At 42.6% G+C, this 13,811-nt stretch overlaps 1 protein-coding gene across 1 annotated transcript in view; it reads right to left on the bottom strand.

Moving 5' to 3' along the window:
• Positions 1 to 3,643: 3,643 nt before the first annotated feature.
• The window catches only part of IL17D (interleukin 17D), a 29,240-nt gene continuing 19,072 nt past the window's right edge, over positions 3,644 to 13,811 (bottom strand). Inside the window, exon 3 of the mRNA XM_029602515.1 lies at positions 3,644 to 4,575. Within this exon, the coding sequence (XP_029458375.1) occupies positions 4,251 to 4,575 (325 nt within the window). The 3' untranslated portion in view covers positions 3,644 to 4,250. The remainder of the gene's footprint in view (positions 4,576 to 13,811) is intronic.

A 13,811-nucleotide genomic window follows, 5' to 3' on the forward strand; every position in this document is an offset into this window, starting at 1 on the left:
AGGATAAGTATCTTTCGATTTGGAGATGCAGCTGAAGAAAGGAGGGTGAAGGATTCTTGGAGAGATGTGTGGCTTCACTGCAGAGATGAGGAGGTGATGAGATTAAATGAGGATACTTATCAAGAGAATGAGGCTGATTTAATGGAAAGAGGAAGGTGAAAAGTCAGTTCGTTTCAGAGGATGGCGAAGGTCCCTGCTGCATGCAGGCAAGCATGGAGGAACTGTCTCATGGTCAGTGGAAGCAAGAAACCAGTCTCCTCAAGGGAGCGGGGTCAAAAGTGTGGCCAGTGGTCTGGCCTACATGAGGAGAGAGGGGGCGGGCCTTGCAGACAAAGGCCCACAAGATACAGTGTATACATTAGCAAGGTTAGCCGCAGAATGTAAAGATTGTGTTACCCATAATACAGTTTTCACAGTTGTAAGGCAGTACTGCAGCATTGAACATAGTTCACAGCCGCAAGGTAAATAAATGCAAATGTATACACACTGCTGGGGACAGAATAGGGGTCTCCAGCCAGGGAGCTGCCCTCAGAGGTAAGTGATTAGTCAGTGGGTACCTCCCAGTCAGTCACCCCTTATCATAATATAAAGAAAAAGTTTTCACTTGGTATAAAAAGTCAGGGGAGAGAAGGAAGAAAATGAAAGAGAAGGAGATAATAGAAGAGTCACAGATACAACATGGACACTTAAAAAATAAATCTGTCTTTATTTATGCAAGGCAAATGTATTTCCAAGCAACAGATTACAAGAGGACAAAGATCTTTGTTGCCATTTGCCATTGTTAGTGTGGCCAAAGACCAATGTAGGTTTTCATAGGCTTGTAGCTGAGCAACAACTTCTATGAACTGATCAAAGTTTTGAATTGAGTGCACAGCTCATGTTTATAAGCTTTGGGGCTCTAACAGACTGTGTGATTATAGCCATTGCAGAACCTGTACTACAAAGTTGTCATGGGGGGAGGGGAATGGTCAGGTAACACTGATTTCCTTTTATATGTGTGGCTTATACTTTTTGGGGCAGATTTAAAAGCCCTACGCATGTCGAGCCTATTTTGCATAGGTCCGGTGACACGCGCATGTCCCGGGGCTTGAAAAAGGGGTGCTGGGCAGGGGCGAGGCCAGAGGCCTCCATAGGGCCTCTAGGCTGGGGGATCACGCACTGGCAATTGGCTGGTGCGTGCAACCTATGCCTGCCTGGAGGTAGGCGCAACTTGCAAAACAAAAGGTATTTTTTTAGGTAGGGTTTTTTTAGGTAGGGCTGGGGGGCGGGTTAGGTAGCGGAAGGTGGGGGGGAGGGGCAGAGGGAACAGGGAAAGCCATCGAGGCTCCCCTAGGGCTCGGTGTGCACCCCCTTGCCTGCGCCGACCCCGGATTTTATAACATGCACACGGCGTAGATTTGTGCTCGCTGGGTTGCGTACACAAATCTACACCCGTACATAGGTATTAAAATCTGCCCCTTTATTTTATTGTCTTTTATATATATATTTTGATATTTGGGTTTTTTTTAGTGTTTTAACTGTAAATCGCTTAGACCTACCTATTTGTGTTAAGCGATTAATAAATCTTAATAAATGAAATGCCCTTATTATTCAAGGCAGCCAGCTTTCTACCTTAGTTACACCCCCCCTCCATGCTCCCTTTTCTCCCTAACCATTTCCTTCTCACATTTCTCTTTGAAGACCCTTACTGACACAGAAGATGGATGGTTCTAAACAGGCACTCATGTCAGTTTTCTGCTGTCCTGGAACTCTGCTCTGCTTTTACCTCACACTTCTTTCCTCAGCAGTAACAAACAACTCCCATGCACCAAGATTACGTGTATGTTCTTTGGAAGCAAACAAGGGAAGCAAAAACTAAAAGTGAGTTGAGGATGCTCAGTTTAGTGTGATAGCACTATTTAGATTCCCCATAGTAAATAATTTAGGGCCTCATTTTCCAATATTGCATGCGATACCAAAAAGGGGTGTACCTTATGCTAATAAGCATGTGTATGGGAGAGAGACTTACCATAGTGCCTACTCCCTAGACAGGTATTTGTATCCCTATGGGAGTCCCACCTAGTAACTCGAGGTGAGGTTTAAGTATTAGTGTAGGGGGTTAGGGGCCACTTTCACATTCAACATGAGACGTACGAACAGAACAGTGCTCTCTTGTGAAGATTTGATGACCTACGGAGTGAGGAAACTCACTCCAAGATGAGATTTGTGCAGTGTTCTCTCCACCTAGCTTGATGGACTCTCTACCTGGGTAACAACAAGCTAGGTGGAGAGAACATTGCACAAATCTCATCTTGGGGTGAGTTTCCTCACTCCGAAGGCCAGCAAATCTTCACAGGAGACCACTGTTCTGTTCGTACGTCTCATGTTGAATGTGAAAGTGGGCCCTAAACCCCTACACTAATACTTAACCCTCACCTCGAGTTACTAGGTGGCCTCCCATAGGGATACAAATACCTGTCTAGGGAGTAGGTACTACAGTAAGTCTCTCTCTCCCCACACAATAAATCTTCCCTACTTTACATTTGCTCCACCCCCTGAATACAAAATTAAAAATTGTATTAACTGCTGTTAGCACGATTTGCAGAATTATCACACACAGTAACTCCTTGGAAAATGAGTCCCTTAGTCATGGTATTTAACCAATTCATGATCAGGTTTCCATGCATGATAATAGTGTGCAGACAAATTTTGTTACCATGCTAATTCTTTTTGCATTACTTGTTAAGTAGCATTTCCTCTTCATCCAGCCAGACCAGTCCAAATACATGGGTTATACTCCCCAGCCAGCATATGGAGGCAGAAAACAATTGGTTTGTTGACATCACTCCATATATGATCCCGTGCTGCACTTAGTTTGCCAGTATTATCTGTCTCCAGCAGTTGGTAGGCAAGCATATTCCGTGTTGTGTGAGATCTCAGTTGAGGTGCTCTCAGGGTGATAGGGTGGGCTCCCTACCCTGATTTAGCTTAGCCCAGCAGCTTGGGAGGGGAGCTTCCTAGGGCTCCCAGTTATCTATGAATTCCCAGCCCCCTCTCTTTCTTGTGTTTTTTTGTTTTTTTTTTTACCTGGATTGTCTTCTCTTTCTTTTTTCTTTCTCTTGGAGGATGAGGTTTTTTCCCTTTGAACAAAATAAATAAAGGACCAAGATATAAGAAAGGAGAATAAGAGGTATGGGTTTCCTTTTTTCTTCTGGGGCCTTTCTCTCTCTCTTCTTCCTTTTGTCCAGGAACTCAGTAAAATAAAAAAAAAAAATGGTGAAGGAAGAACTGCCAGGAGCATTCACTGAGGACTGCTAAGTGGTATAAGAAGGCAGGCAAATATTTTTCTGTTCTGTGGTTGGATTAGGGAAGGCGGTAACACCGGGTTCCTTGACTGAGATGGCTAGCCTTGGTCTTTTGTCTGGACCTGGCGCCTTTGGTACCCGACCAGGGTTTCTATCCAAGTTCAGTTGGTTCTGACCTCACTCTTCTCTCAAGCTGTACAGTTTATGCTGCTTATCTTGAAATAGGTTCCCCAGTACAGCTACCATTTTTATTTTTATGACCACCAAGGTACAGACATTGTTACTGTGTGACACCTATAACACTACCCACTATTGATAATACAGAAAAAGCCATCATTAAGTACAGGTAGTCAAATCTGTACTATCTAATGATCTACCATATTTTATGGTGACATTTACTTTATTATTTACAAATTGTGAATTACGAAACAAAGACAGTGCCCAACTCCATATGACATTACCTTTTTCAATTTGTTTCATTTTGTTTTCTTTATTTATTTACAAGTTCTTATTTTCTGCATCTTCCACAAAATTCAGGGTGGAGCACCGAGTTAAACAGAGATAGTAATTAAAAAAAAACCAAACAGTGCTTATAACATTAGTATCAATAATAACAGAAATAAAAGCAATTGCTAATTTACATTGTTCTAGCTTAGGCTTTAGCAAAATTATAAAGCTTTCACTTGCTTGTGAAAAATATTCAGATCTCTCTCTCTCCATTCGTAGTTCTACAGGTAGTGCTTTCCAGGTTACTGAGCCATAGTGAGAGCCCTTCTGCTGCAGCTGAATTCCAAGTACTCTTTAAACAGCAAAGAATCACATATATCCAGCACAAACTTCATTCCAATGGTGACTTTCAGGAAGCTAAAATATTTTCCACTGATTCATAATTTCCTGATCCATGTAGACTAGCCTGAAGCCAAGAAAAGAAGTAACGGAAATACCTACAAAATTCCCCCTTCATCTTTATTCAGAGGCTGGTTTATCACTTTTCTTGACCTGAAACTTTTTTTCTTCTTTACCAATGCTGGAGTTGACACTATCCGGCTCATTATCCCTGTCTTGTTCTGGCACACATGTGCATCCAACGGGGATAGTTATATAATCTTCTACGTAAATGTAGCGACCCCCAGCACAAGAGGTGGTGCGGCGCAGGACAACTGTTGGCATGTAGACAGGGGTACTGCGAAAGTATAAATTCTCTTCTCCAAAGATCCCAGTCAAACAGCCTTTACACAGACAATATGCTTCAGGAATGTACTTGGGATACCTTGAGGGATCGTATGAAATTCTGCAAATAAATAAATAAATAGCCTCAGATTTTTTTAAAGGCATTTGGAAATTATTATTTCATATATTGATACTAGTATCCTATAGTACAACATACTTATTTGTCACAATAATAAGTGTCACAGAAAATAGAAGTAAAAGAATAAGAAACAAAATTAAACAGATGCCAGTCAGTAATAGCACATTTGCAAGCAAGATATCAAATGAAGATTAGATGGGCTAGGGAAAGAGACATGCACAAAACACAAGAAATTAGGAATCGAGTCAAATTTTCTTGAACAGCAATAATTCCAGATTCAGTGGAAGACATAATTATGTGGCTACTGCAGCAGCACCAATATTACATCCTTGTGTCTTTATCCTCACCTCTACCACCATTATCACCCTCACTACAAAGGATACTACTCTACACTATCATCAAATTAATCAAATATAAGCTCTTATGAAGATCACATGATGTAAAAGCTATGAGGAGCAGACTTGCTACCAGCTTCAACCTTGCAGAGAAAAACAAAACATCTTTTATCCTGGAAGGGAATACACAAAATCAGATTTAAACATCATAAAAGATAAAAAAAAAAGTAATTCAAACCAAGAATGATGAGAGGAGGAAGGAAAAACTGAAATGTCACTGGAGAAATCTACATATAGAGCAAGGGGGTCTCAGACATGCAGGCCTCAGAAGCACCACCCTGAACTGATTTAGGAGAAAGAAGGAAAGAGTAACAGCATTTCTACTGAAACTAGAGACAGCAATATCAAAACCCTATGGGAAAGGAAAGGAGGAAAACTAAAAGATAGTCAAACTGATGCAAGAGGAGGATTACAGCTTCCAAATTTTAGAGAACATTACAAAGTGAACCACTAATACAATGAATAGAAAATAAAACAGTGGCTCAAAAAAGAAATAAGTGACATTACCACTGAAATAAACATTGTATTTGATCTGAAAGCTGAAAAATAATTCAATCATTTTCTGGCATGTCCAGCAAAATGGAAGATTGTTTTAAAAAGAGATTTGGCATGTAGAGCTGGAAACCTGCATTATGTCCATCGCTGATGCAACCCCCATTACCTAGTGAGCTGAAAAATGCTAGCCTGCCTAATTGGAAACATGAGGGCAGAAGGATGAATGCAGACATTTTTAATCCCATGGTAAATTGGTTGAAATAAGGAGAATGTTTTTTCCAGTATTTACAAATTAGAGTTGTTACATAACATTTAAAAGGTTATCAAAAGAAAACAAAATTAAACAGTCCGAAGGAAAGATGTATGTACAGAGATCTAAATGAAAAAAAATATTTTCTCTGTATCAGACACTGACTCTTAACAGATCATAATCATCTGAGAATTTCAGATGTAAGTGGGGATTAATATTGGAAGATCTACCGATTATAAAGACTGGAAATATATCAATGAGGAAACAAGATCAATATCAGTGAACATCTGATATAAACTGATTTACTATAACTTTTTATATAGGATTTATAGGAACATTTGTTTTCAGTTTTTATTTTATTTTCCTGAGAATTTATCAGTGTTTGTTATAACGATTAAAAATGGGAGAAATTCAGTGGAAAACAGTTTTCTTTCACTTATGTTTCTCCAATTTTTGTTCACTGTAATAAACGGATAAAATCCTGGGGAAAATAAAATAAAAAACTGAAAATTAAGGTCCCTAAGGATTTCTTTTGCAGTGGAGAGGCTATAAGACCACACATATATACCAAACATGTTAAAGTTCAGTGAGTCTATCTGAGCCTGCAAATCGGGGTGGTGAAGAAATTTTAAAGCTTTGATCTCGTGTTTGAGGTTTATCTCAGATGTCTCACATAATCCATTCCAGCTGTTGATGAATTTCTGCTTCTTGCAAACTTTGGAAGAAACAATGAGCAAATCTGATAAAAACTTTGTAGATGTGGCATTGGCTCTGAACAAACACTGTGGGCCGGATTTTAAAAGGGTTACGTGCATAACCCTTTTAAAACCCCCCTGCGCACGCCGAGCCTATATTGCATAGGCTTCTGGCGCGTGCAAAGCCCCGGGATGCGTGTAAGTCCCGGGGCTTTCTTGGGGTGGGCGTGTCGGGAGGTGTGACGCGGTTGGCGCGTCATCCGGGGGCGGTGCCGCGGGCATGGTTTCGGCCCAGGGGTGTTCCGGGGGCGTAGCCGCAGCCTCCGGACCAGCCCCCGGACTGGAACGCGGCAGCCAGCCCGGCGCACGCAAAGTTACGCCTGCTTCGAGCAGGCGTAACTTCTGCGACAGAGGTGGGGGGGGGGCGCGGAAGGAAAGTTCCCTCCGAGGCCGCTCCGATTTTGGAGCGGCCTCGGAGGGAACGGGCAGCGCGCACAGGGCTCGGCGCGCGCAAGTTGCACAAATGTAATTGGAGCAAAGGTGGATTTTTCAATTACAATCAGTTACACCAAATGGTTTAAACAAAGAGATTGAGTGGGTTCAATTCATATGATTTTCCCTGTCTGAAACACACAAAATTGTCTGTCAATCATAGCATGTTAATAGCCACGTGAGCTGCGTGAGCTACATACATAAATTAGACTCTATTTCAGCCCGACAGTACCTAAACACTGAAGAAGAAAATGGTTGCCATGTCGGGTAAGCAGCTTCGCTAAGGGCTTCAAATAGTTGTCCGTAATGTGCATTTTCTCGTTGTAAATGTCTGTATCATACGTGAAATTAAAATAGTTTTATTCATAGAAGAGATTTAATGGACCCTCCCTGTTGGAATAAAATGTTTGCAAATATCCAGAGATTCCTTGCGACAGCAGTAGCTGAAACAAGCCGAAGAGTCCCTGAGGCAGCAGCACGCGAAACGTGACATCACGTCGGACTCTGGACTCTGGTCTTCAAATCAAAAAAAGGGAAGTACCATTCTTTGTGCTTTTTAAGAAAAATTCTTCCACATATCCCTTAAAAAAGATGATTTTTGCGGACTGATGATTAAAAGTGACCCCGCGCGGTGAATACACAAGTGAAGATTATGAACTTGTAAACCGCGGGGTGGTATGAAGGTCCAAGGCGTTTAAAAATTAAATTAAAAAAAAAAATTAAAGAATTAAATTGATATATTAAAGAGGATAAGAGTTCGATACGTATTTCTACTTCATGATCTGTTCGTTGATTGTTGGACAATTCAATATTAATGCTGGTGCTACTAAGGACCACCCTAACACTCGCGTGTGTCAAGTGATTATTTACTTTTGCACATCTCACCTGGGACACATTTAATCACTGGTCTTGATATGTCATTTTTTTTCTTTAAATAAGGCCAGGGGCGGATTGGCCTATCGGGGGATCGGGCTTCCCCCGGTGGGCCGGTCTAGCTGGTCATGTGGTCTCGACCGCATGGCTAGTGGCCTCTTGCAGCCTGCAGTATCTTTCTCAGCCCTGCTGCCTGACCTCCATCAAGGTAGGTGGCGATTGCAGCCTCGCAGGCCCAGATTGAAGCAATAGTACCCCCCTCCCCCCCCGGAAGCAAGGCTGACCGACACAGGTGGTAGCTGCAGGAGGACCTGTCACCTAGGTCAGCGATTCTCAACCGGTATGTATTGTCGTGTCCCGCGTGCTACTCGCGGCCGAAGAAACGAAGATTGTGTGGCTGCCAGCTGCCCCCAGAGACCAAGCCGGCGGGGGCCGAAGAAATTAAGATCGAGGCCAGCGAGGCCAAAGAAAAAGAGATGGGCACCACGCAGCCAGCCCCCGGAGACCAAGCCGGCGGGGGCTGAAAAAATGAAAATCAAGGCCGATGGGGGCCGAAGAAGTGAACACTGGTGCTGCTAACCGCCGCCGGAGACCAGCTGTTCAGCTGGGGGCCTTTGTGTGATGTATTTGAGATCAGAAGGGTGCTTCTGTGTGTGTGTGTGTATGCGAGAAAGGAATGGTGCTTCTGTGTGTGTGTGTGTATGCGAGAAAGGAATGGTGCTTCTGTGTGTGTGTGTGTGTATGTATGTGAGAAAGGAATGATGCTTCTGTGTGTGTGTGTGTTTGTGTGTATGTGAGCAAGGAATGATGCTTCTATGTGTGTGTGTGTGTTTGTGTGTATGTGAGAAAGGAATGATGCTTCTGTGTGAGGCAGGGAGGGTGCTTCTGTATGTGTGTGGTGTATATGTGAGTCAGGGAGGGTGCTTGTGTGAGTCAATGTGTGTGTGCGAGAGAGAGATGGAGCATGTTTTTGGCTGGCTTGTGGCTGTGAGAGAAAGGGTATGTGTGTGATTGAGCCTGTTTGTAAGTGAGATAGAACATGTGTGTCATTGAGAGCTTGTATGTAAGTAAGAGGGAGCGAGAGCATTATGTGATTGAGAGAGACTGGCGAGAGAGGTGATGTGTGTATGTGTGAGACTGATCAGGGAGATGACTGGTATGTGTGTGCTTGTGTGTGAGAGAGAGACTGGTTGGGGAGATATTTGGTGTGTGAGAGACAGAAACTGGTCTTGAGAGTGTAACTGGTGTGTGTGTGTGTGTGTGTGAGAGAGAGAAAGAGAGAAGAGACTGGTTGTGGTCTCTAAGGAAGAGGACCGTGAGGACAGCTTCAGCAGCTACTGCTGCTTCTGGTGTGGCCTGTAAGGGAAAGGGGTAGGAGAACTGCTGGAGAGGGTAAGTAAAGGTGGCTTTTTAAGTTCATTTTTCTTGATTGACTACCATTTTAATTATTGGGTAGTATGTGATGTGTCTGCTGTTTGAAATATTTTATTGGTGTTTGGTAAAGGTTTCAAAATTTGCTTGAGTCTTTAATTATTGGATATTCTATTCATCAGCTGTTTTGAAATTATTTTATTAGTATGATTTTATAATTATGATTCATGATTTATATATCTTGATTTTATTGATTGTTTCATGAGGAATGGTGATATTTTTGTTTTTCCATTGTTGCACTGTATATAGTCTGGCGTGATACGTTTTACAGTTTAGTTTTTGTCTGCACATTTCTATTTATACTTTATGTGGCTTTATTCTGTATTTGGTAAGAGTTTGTGTTCTGCATGCAAAGACTGAGATGAAGCATTCTTTTAGCATGTGGTTTCTCTGTAGGGATCTGTAGTAGCTTGGCCTGTTCTGTTTTCCTGATAGGAGGTGTATTGATATTTTAGATTCTGGTGTAATATTTGTGGTATTCTTTTTCATAGGTGGGGTTGTTATTCTTTGAGTGTTGGCAAATAGTACTATGTTGATAGGGGAGGACCATGCCGAAATATAGGGGTGTGTACATATATATGTAAATTATATTGTATATGTAATTGGGTACCCATGGGCCAGTATGGAGAAAATCACCCCGGGCCACTATTTTCCCACAATCCGCCCCTGAATAAGGCCTTATATACTGCCCAACCATCATTGCCCTGATGCTTCCTGCCAACTCCACATCTCCAGGCCCCTTTAACAGACCAGAAGAACAAAAGAAAATTAGTGGGATGAAAATGCAGCAAGCAAGCAGAATGGACAAATGGCTGCTAATCAGTGAAGAACATGTAGTGCCCAATCAGAATGTGCTTAGAGCAGCCAATCAAGAGCTGATTTACATGTAACTGCAGGCACTGGCTGACAGGTTGGTTAGCCTTGGAACATCATATCTGGTCATGTCCTAAAAACAGACTGTGGAGTAAGAGAGAGCATGGCTTTACAACTAAAAAAATAATTTCACTACAGGGCCTGTAATGCAAAGCCACCAATTTTATGCATCCACAAAGAACTCATAATTAGCTAGGAAATAATCAACATTTGCTTTTTATGAACACTTAAAATCAGAAGCCCTATATATAAACTTAGGTGGAAACAAAAACTTTGAAATTATTTCTCTCTCTTCCTTACAATATGAATAATAATAATAGAGCTGCAAAGTAAATTAGATTACACTGATATAATCTTAAAAGCATGCAGATGCTAATTTGCAAAGATCTCTTTATCAGGATGATAATTGTATAATCTGTATGGCATGCAGAAAATGCAATAAAAAGAATGTTTAAAGTCCTTAAAACTCACATGTGCAACGGATAAATCCAAGTAACCTTTGCACACCATCATCATTGCCAGCCACACCGCACCAGCAATGCCATTCACAAAAACAAGTGCAGTGGCAAAAGTGGAGGCTGATATACATTACTGATTTTCTGCTGGCTCAACCCAAAACTTTTTGGAATGATGGCAATTTGCTTCCTTTTCCCCCACTATAGTTGGAGTGGAAGGTGGAGGCTGCACTGCAGCAGCCAAGCCATCTCTCAATTGAACATCATCCATTACCAAGGCTGCATGCAACGCTTCCAGATATTACTAAGCAGATGACTCTGAGAAGGACTCTTAAAGACCACAAGGGAGGGCTGATGCAAATCTCGAACCCTTCATAGCTCCTGAACATGATCATCCTCCTCCTCATATAAAAGTGTGGACGAGATCAACTACAGCATTTTGCAGCATGCCCTGTGGAGACACTCCCTCTTTATCAGTGATGTGGTCATCTCCTCGGATGGGCAGTTTGTGATGTTGGCATCGTGGGATGGGACTCTGTGCCTCTGGGACCTTATAATGGGTACCATAACTCAGCACTTCATGGACCACACCAAGACTGCTTTGAGTGTGGTATTCTCAGTCAATAACTGCCAGATAATATCCGGCTCCCATGACTAGACCATCAAACTCTAGATCATGGAAGGGATGTGTACAAATACACAGTGCAGAGTCCACTTCTCCCCCAACAGCAGTAACTATTATCATCTACCGCAGCTGGGAAAAGTTGGTAATGTGTGAAACCAGGCCAACTGGAAGCTGAAGACCAACTATGGGGGTCATTTTCTAAGCCTATCGCACTCGAAAAGTCCCTTTTCGCATGCGATAGCTTGCCAGGGGTGGCGAGGAGGCGGACGCGATGTTATCTTTGCTGGCGGCGTTAAGGTAAGGACCGTTATTGTCACCAGTTATGCGCCCAATAGCACCACCTTTCACGGTGGTGCTATTGGGTGCGAAAGCTGGCAGTGAGAACACCGCGGTGGTGCAATCGCTGCTGGCTTTCACAGGCCCCCCCCCGTTACTGCTGGATTCATCATTCTCTGCGAGAATGAAAAATCCAGGCCTGTATCAGTCACACAGACTTCCTAAACATCACCTCTGGTAGCATGGATGGTCAGATCATGCTGTGAGACCTGGATGAAGGCAAATACCTTCTGGATAACAGAGAACATCAATACAACCCCAACAGCTACTGGCTGTACCCCACCATCAAGATCTGAAAGGCAAGATTATTATGGACAAACTGAAAAAGGAAGTGATCAGCGCCAATAGCAAAGCTGAACCTCCTTAGTGCAACTCCCTGGCTTGGTCTGCTGACAGCAGTCATACTTTGCCTCATACATTGATAATCTTGTCCACACCTAGCAGCTCATCATCAATACCCAATATTTACAAACAGCAAGAAAATTGCTGAAAAATGTTAAGAACCTTGAATATCTTTTTTTTTTTAGAAAATCATCATTGCTGATTATGTCACTTTTACCTTTCACCCATCCCTTTTCCTTCCATAAATACTACAGCTGTTCCACAGATACACCTTTTGTGACTACAACAGCAGGATCTTGCTGCTTCTCAGTCTCAGCACACATTGACAACAATTATTGAATCTCAGTGTTATGACTGTCTAAGACAGGACAGTCTCTCTGAGTCAGCTCTTTCCCAGAGATAAGACAGGAAACTTATGTACCATTTTACATGCTTTATTTCCAGCCACAGGTACATATTAACTGGAAGCAAGTTGTTAACCATCTTTGCCTGACAACTACATATTCTATTCATGGATTAACATGGCAGGGTATTTAAATAGGCAGTTAATCCATTTCACATTGTAGAACTCAGCACCTGTACCTTAAACTGCCCCTTTTCTAGCAATTGACAGTCTCTAATAGGCAAACAGAAATCCTACTAATGTTGTCTATCCTCAGGATCCTAGCTACCGCCAAAGTTTATCCTTTCTAATATCTTAAGACCTCTCTTTCTCCTCCATCTCCTTGAGCGGTTTGGCTTTTTAGGCCAATTGACATACCTGGGAACTCTCAGGATTTCAAGCTGAGACTCAGGGGATTTGCATCAGTTTCAGGGGAAACACCAGAAATCTCAGGGCCTCTCTCTATACAGCTCAGCCACACCCCTTCCTCAGTAAGCCTGCAGAGAACGGGAGAAATAGGGTGAGTCTGGAGCAGTCACTGCAAGCAGCATGTGGGGGAGAAACTGACGGGGCTTCAGTGCATACGGAACTCAATCTGCAGCTGTGATTCCAGGACTTGGGACTCACTCAACCATGGAGTTGTGACTTATGGGGGGGGCGGGATGGGAGCAAAGAGAGTGCCGAAGTCAGGGAAAGAGGAAGGGGGAAGTATGCTGGGATCATCTCTGGAGGGGGGACAGGTGATGATGGTGGGTGGAAGAAAGAAACTGTGGGGGGTGGAAGAGAGAAAGCTGTGGTCAGTGGAGTGGAAGAAAGAAAGCTTATACATATTATTCCATTCCCCCCCCCCAACAGCAATCTCAGAGTGACCACAACTCATCACAACTCAAAGGTTCCCAGGAATGCCAACTGAAACTTCCCTAATTGGCTTCAAGTGTTTAATTGCCTTTAATTGTCCTCTCTGCTCAAAACACCTGAAGACCACATATCTTAGGAGGCCTCTCTCAAATGTGATCTCACTCCCTGTGAGTTCAGAATACATCTCCCAGGAGGCTCCTTTTAACTGAACCTCACTTCCTGTCTGGTCTTCAGTATGCGCCCTCAAGCTCCGCGTAGTGGCAAACTGCAGTAAATCTAGTGATAGAATGCATACTTTGCCCCACTGTCAAATTTATGAGTATCCTTTAGCATTTTAAATTTTTAGAAGATTGATTACAATAGGGAGAGATAGATGTGTTTTCTGGAGCAAGCACTGATAAAGTAAATAGGAAATATTTCCCTTTCTTTCCAGTTTTGGGCAGGGCAGCAGAATCTTTGCATTCTGAAATTCTGCCAATGGCAGAATAACTGTGTTCCTTGCTTTTCCTGATGGTGTCTTTTGGATTTGGCAAGAGGGCTCATTCAACCCCTTTTTGTGTCTGTTATTTAGGGCTGAATTTCTTGCAGAACAACTCAGAACAGTGTTCTGTCACCTTTTTTCTGGGATCCTAAGAAACAGAGTAGAGTTATCAGTGTAATCAGTTCTTATTATGCTATGTAAATGGAGCAGAGACATTAGTGGCATAGATCATTTC

The sequence above is a fragment of the Rhinatrema bivittatum genome, chromosome 5 (genome assembly GCF_901001135.1).
Source record: "Rhinatrema bivittatum chromosome 5, aRhiBiv1.1, whole genome shotgun sequence".
Classification (NCBI taxonomy): domain Eukaryota; kingdom Metazoa; phylum Chordata; class Amphibia; order Gymnophiona; family Rhinatrematidae; genus Rhinatrema; species Rhinatrema bivittatum.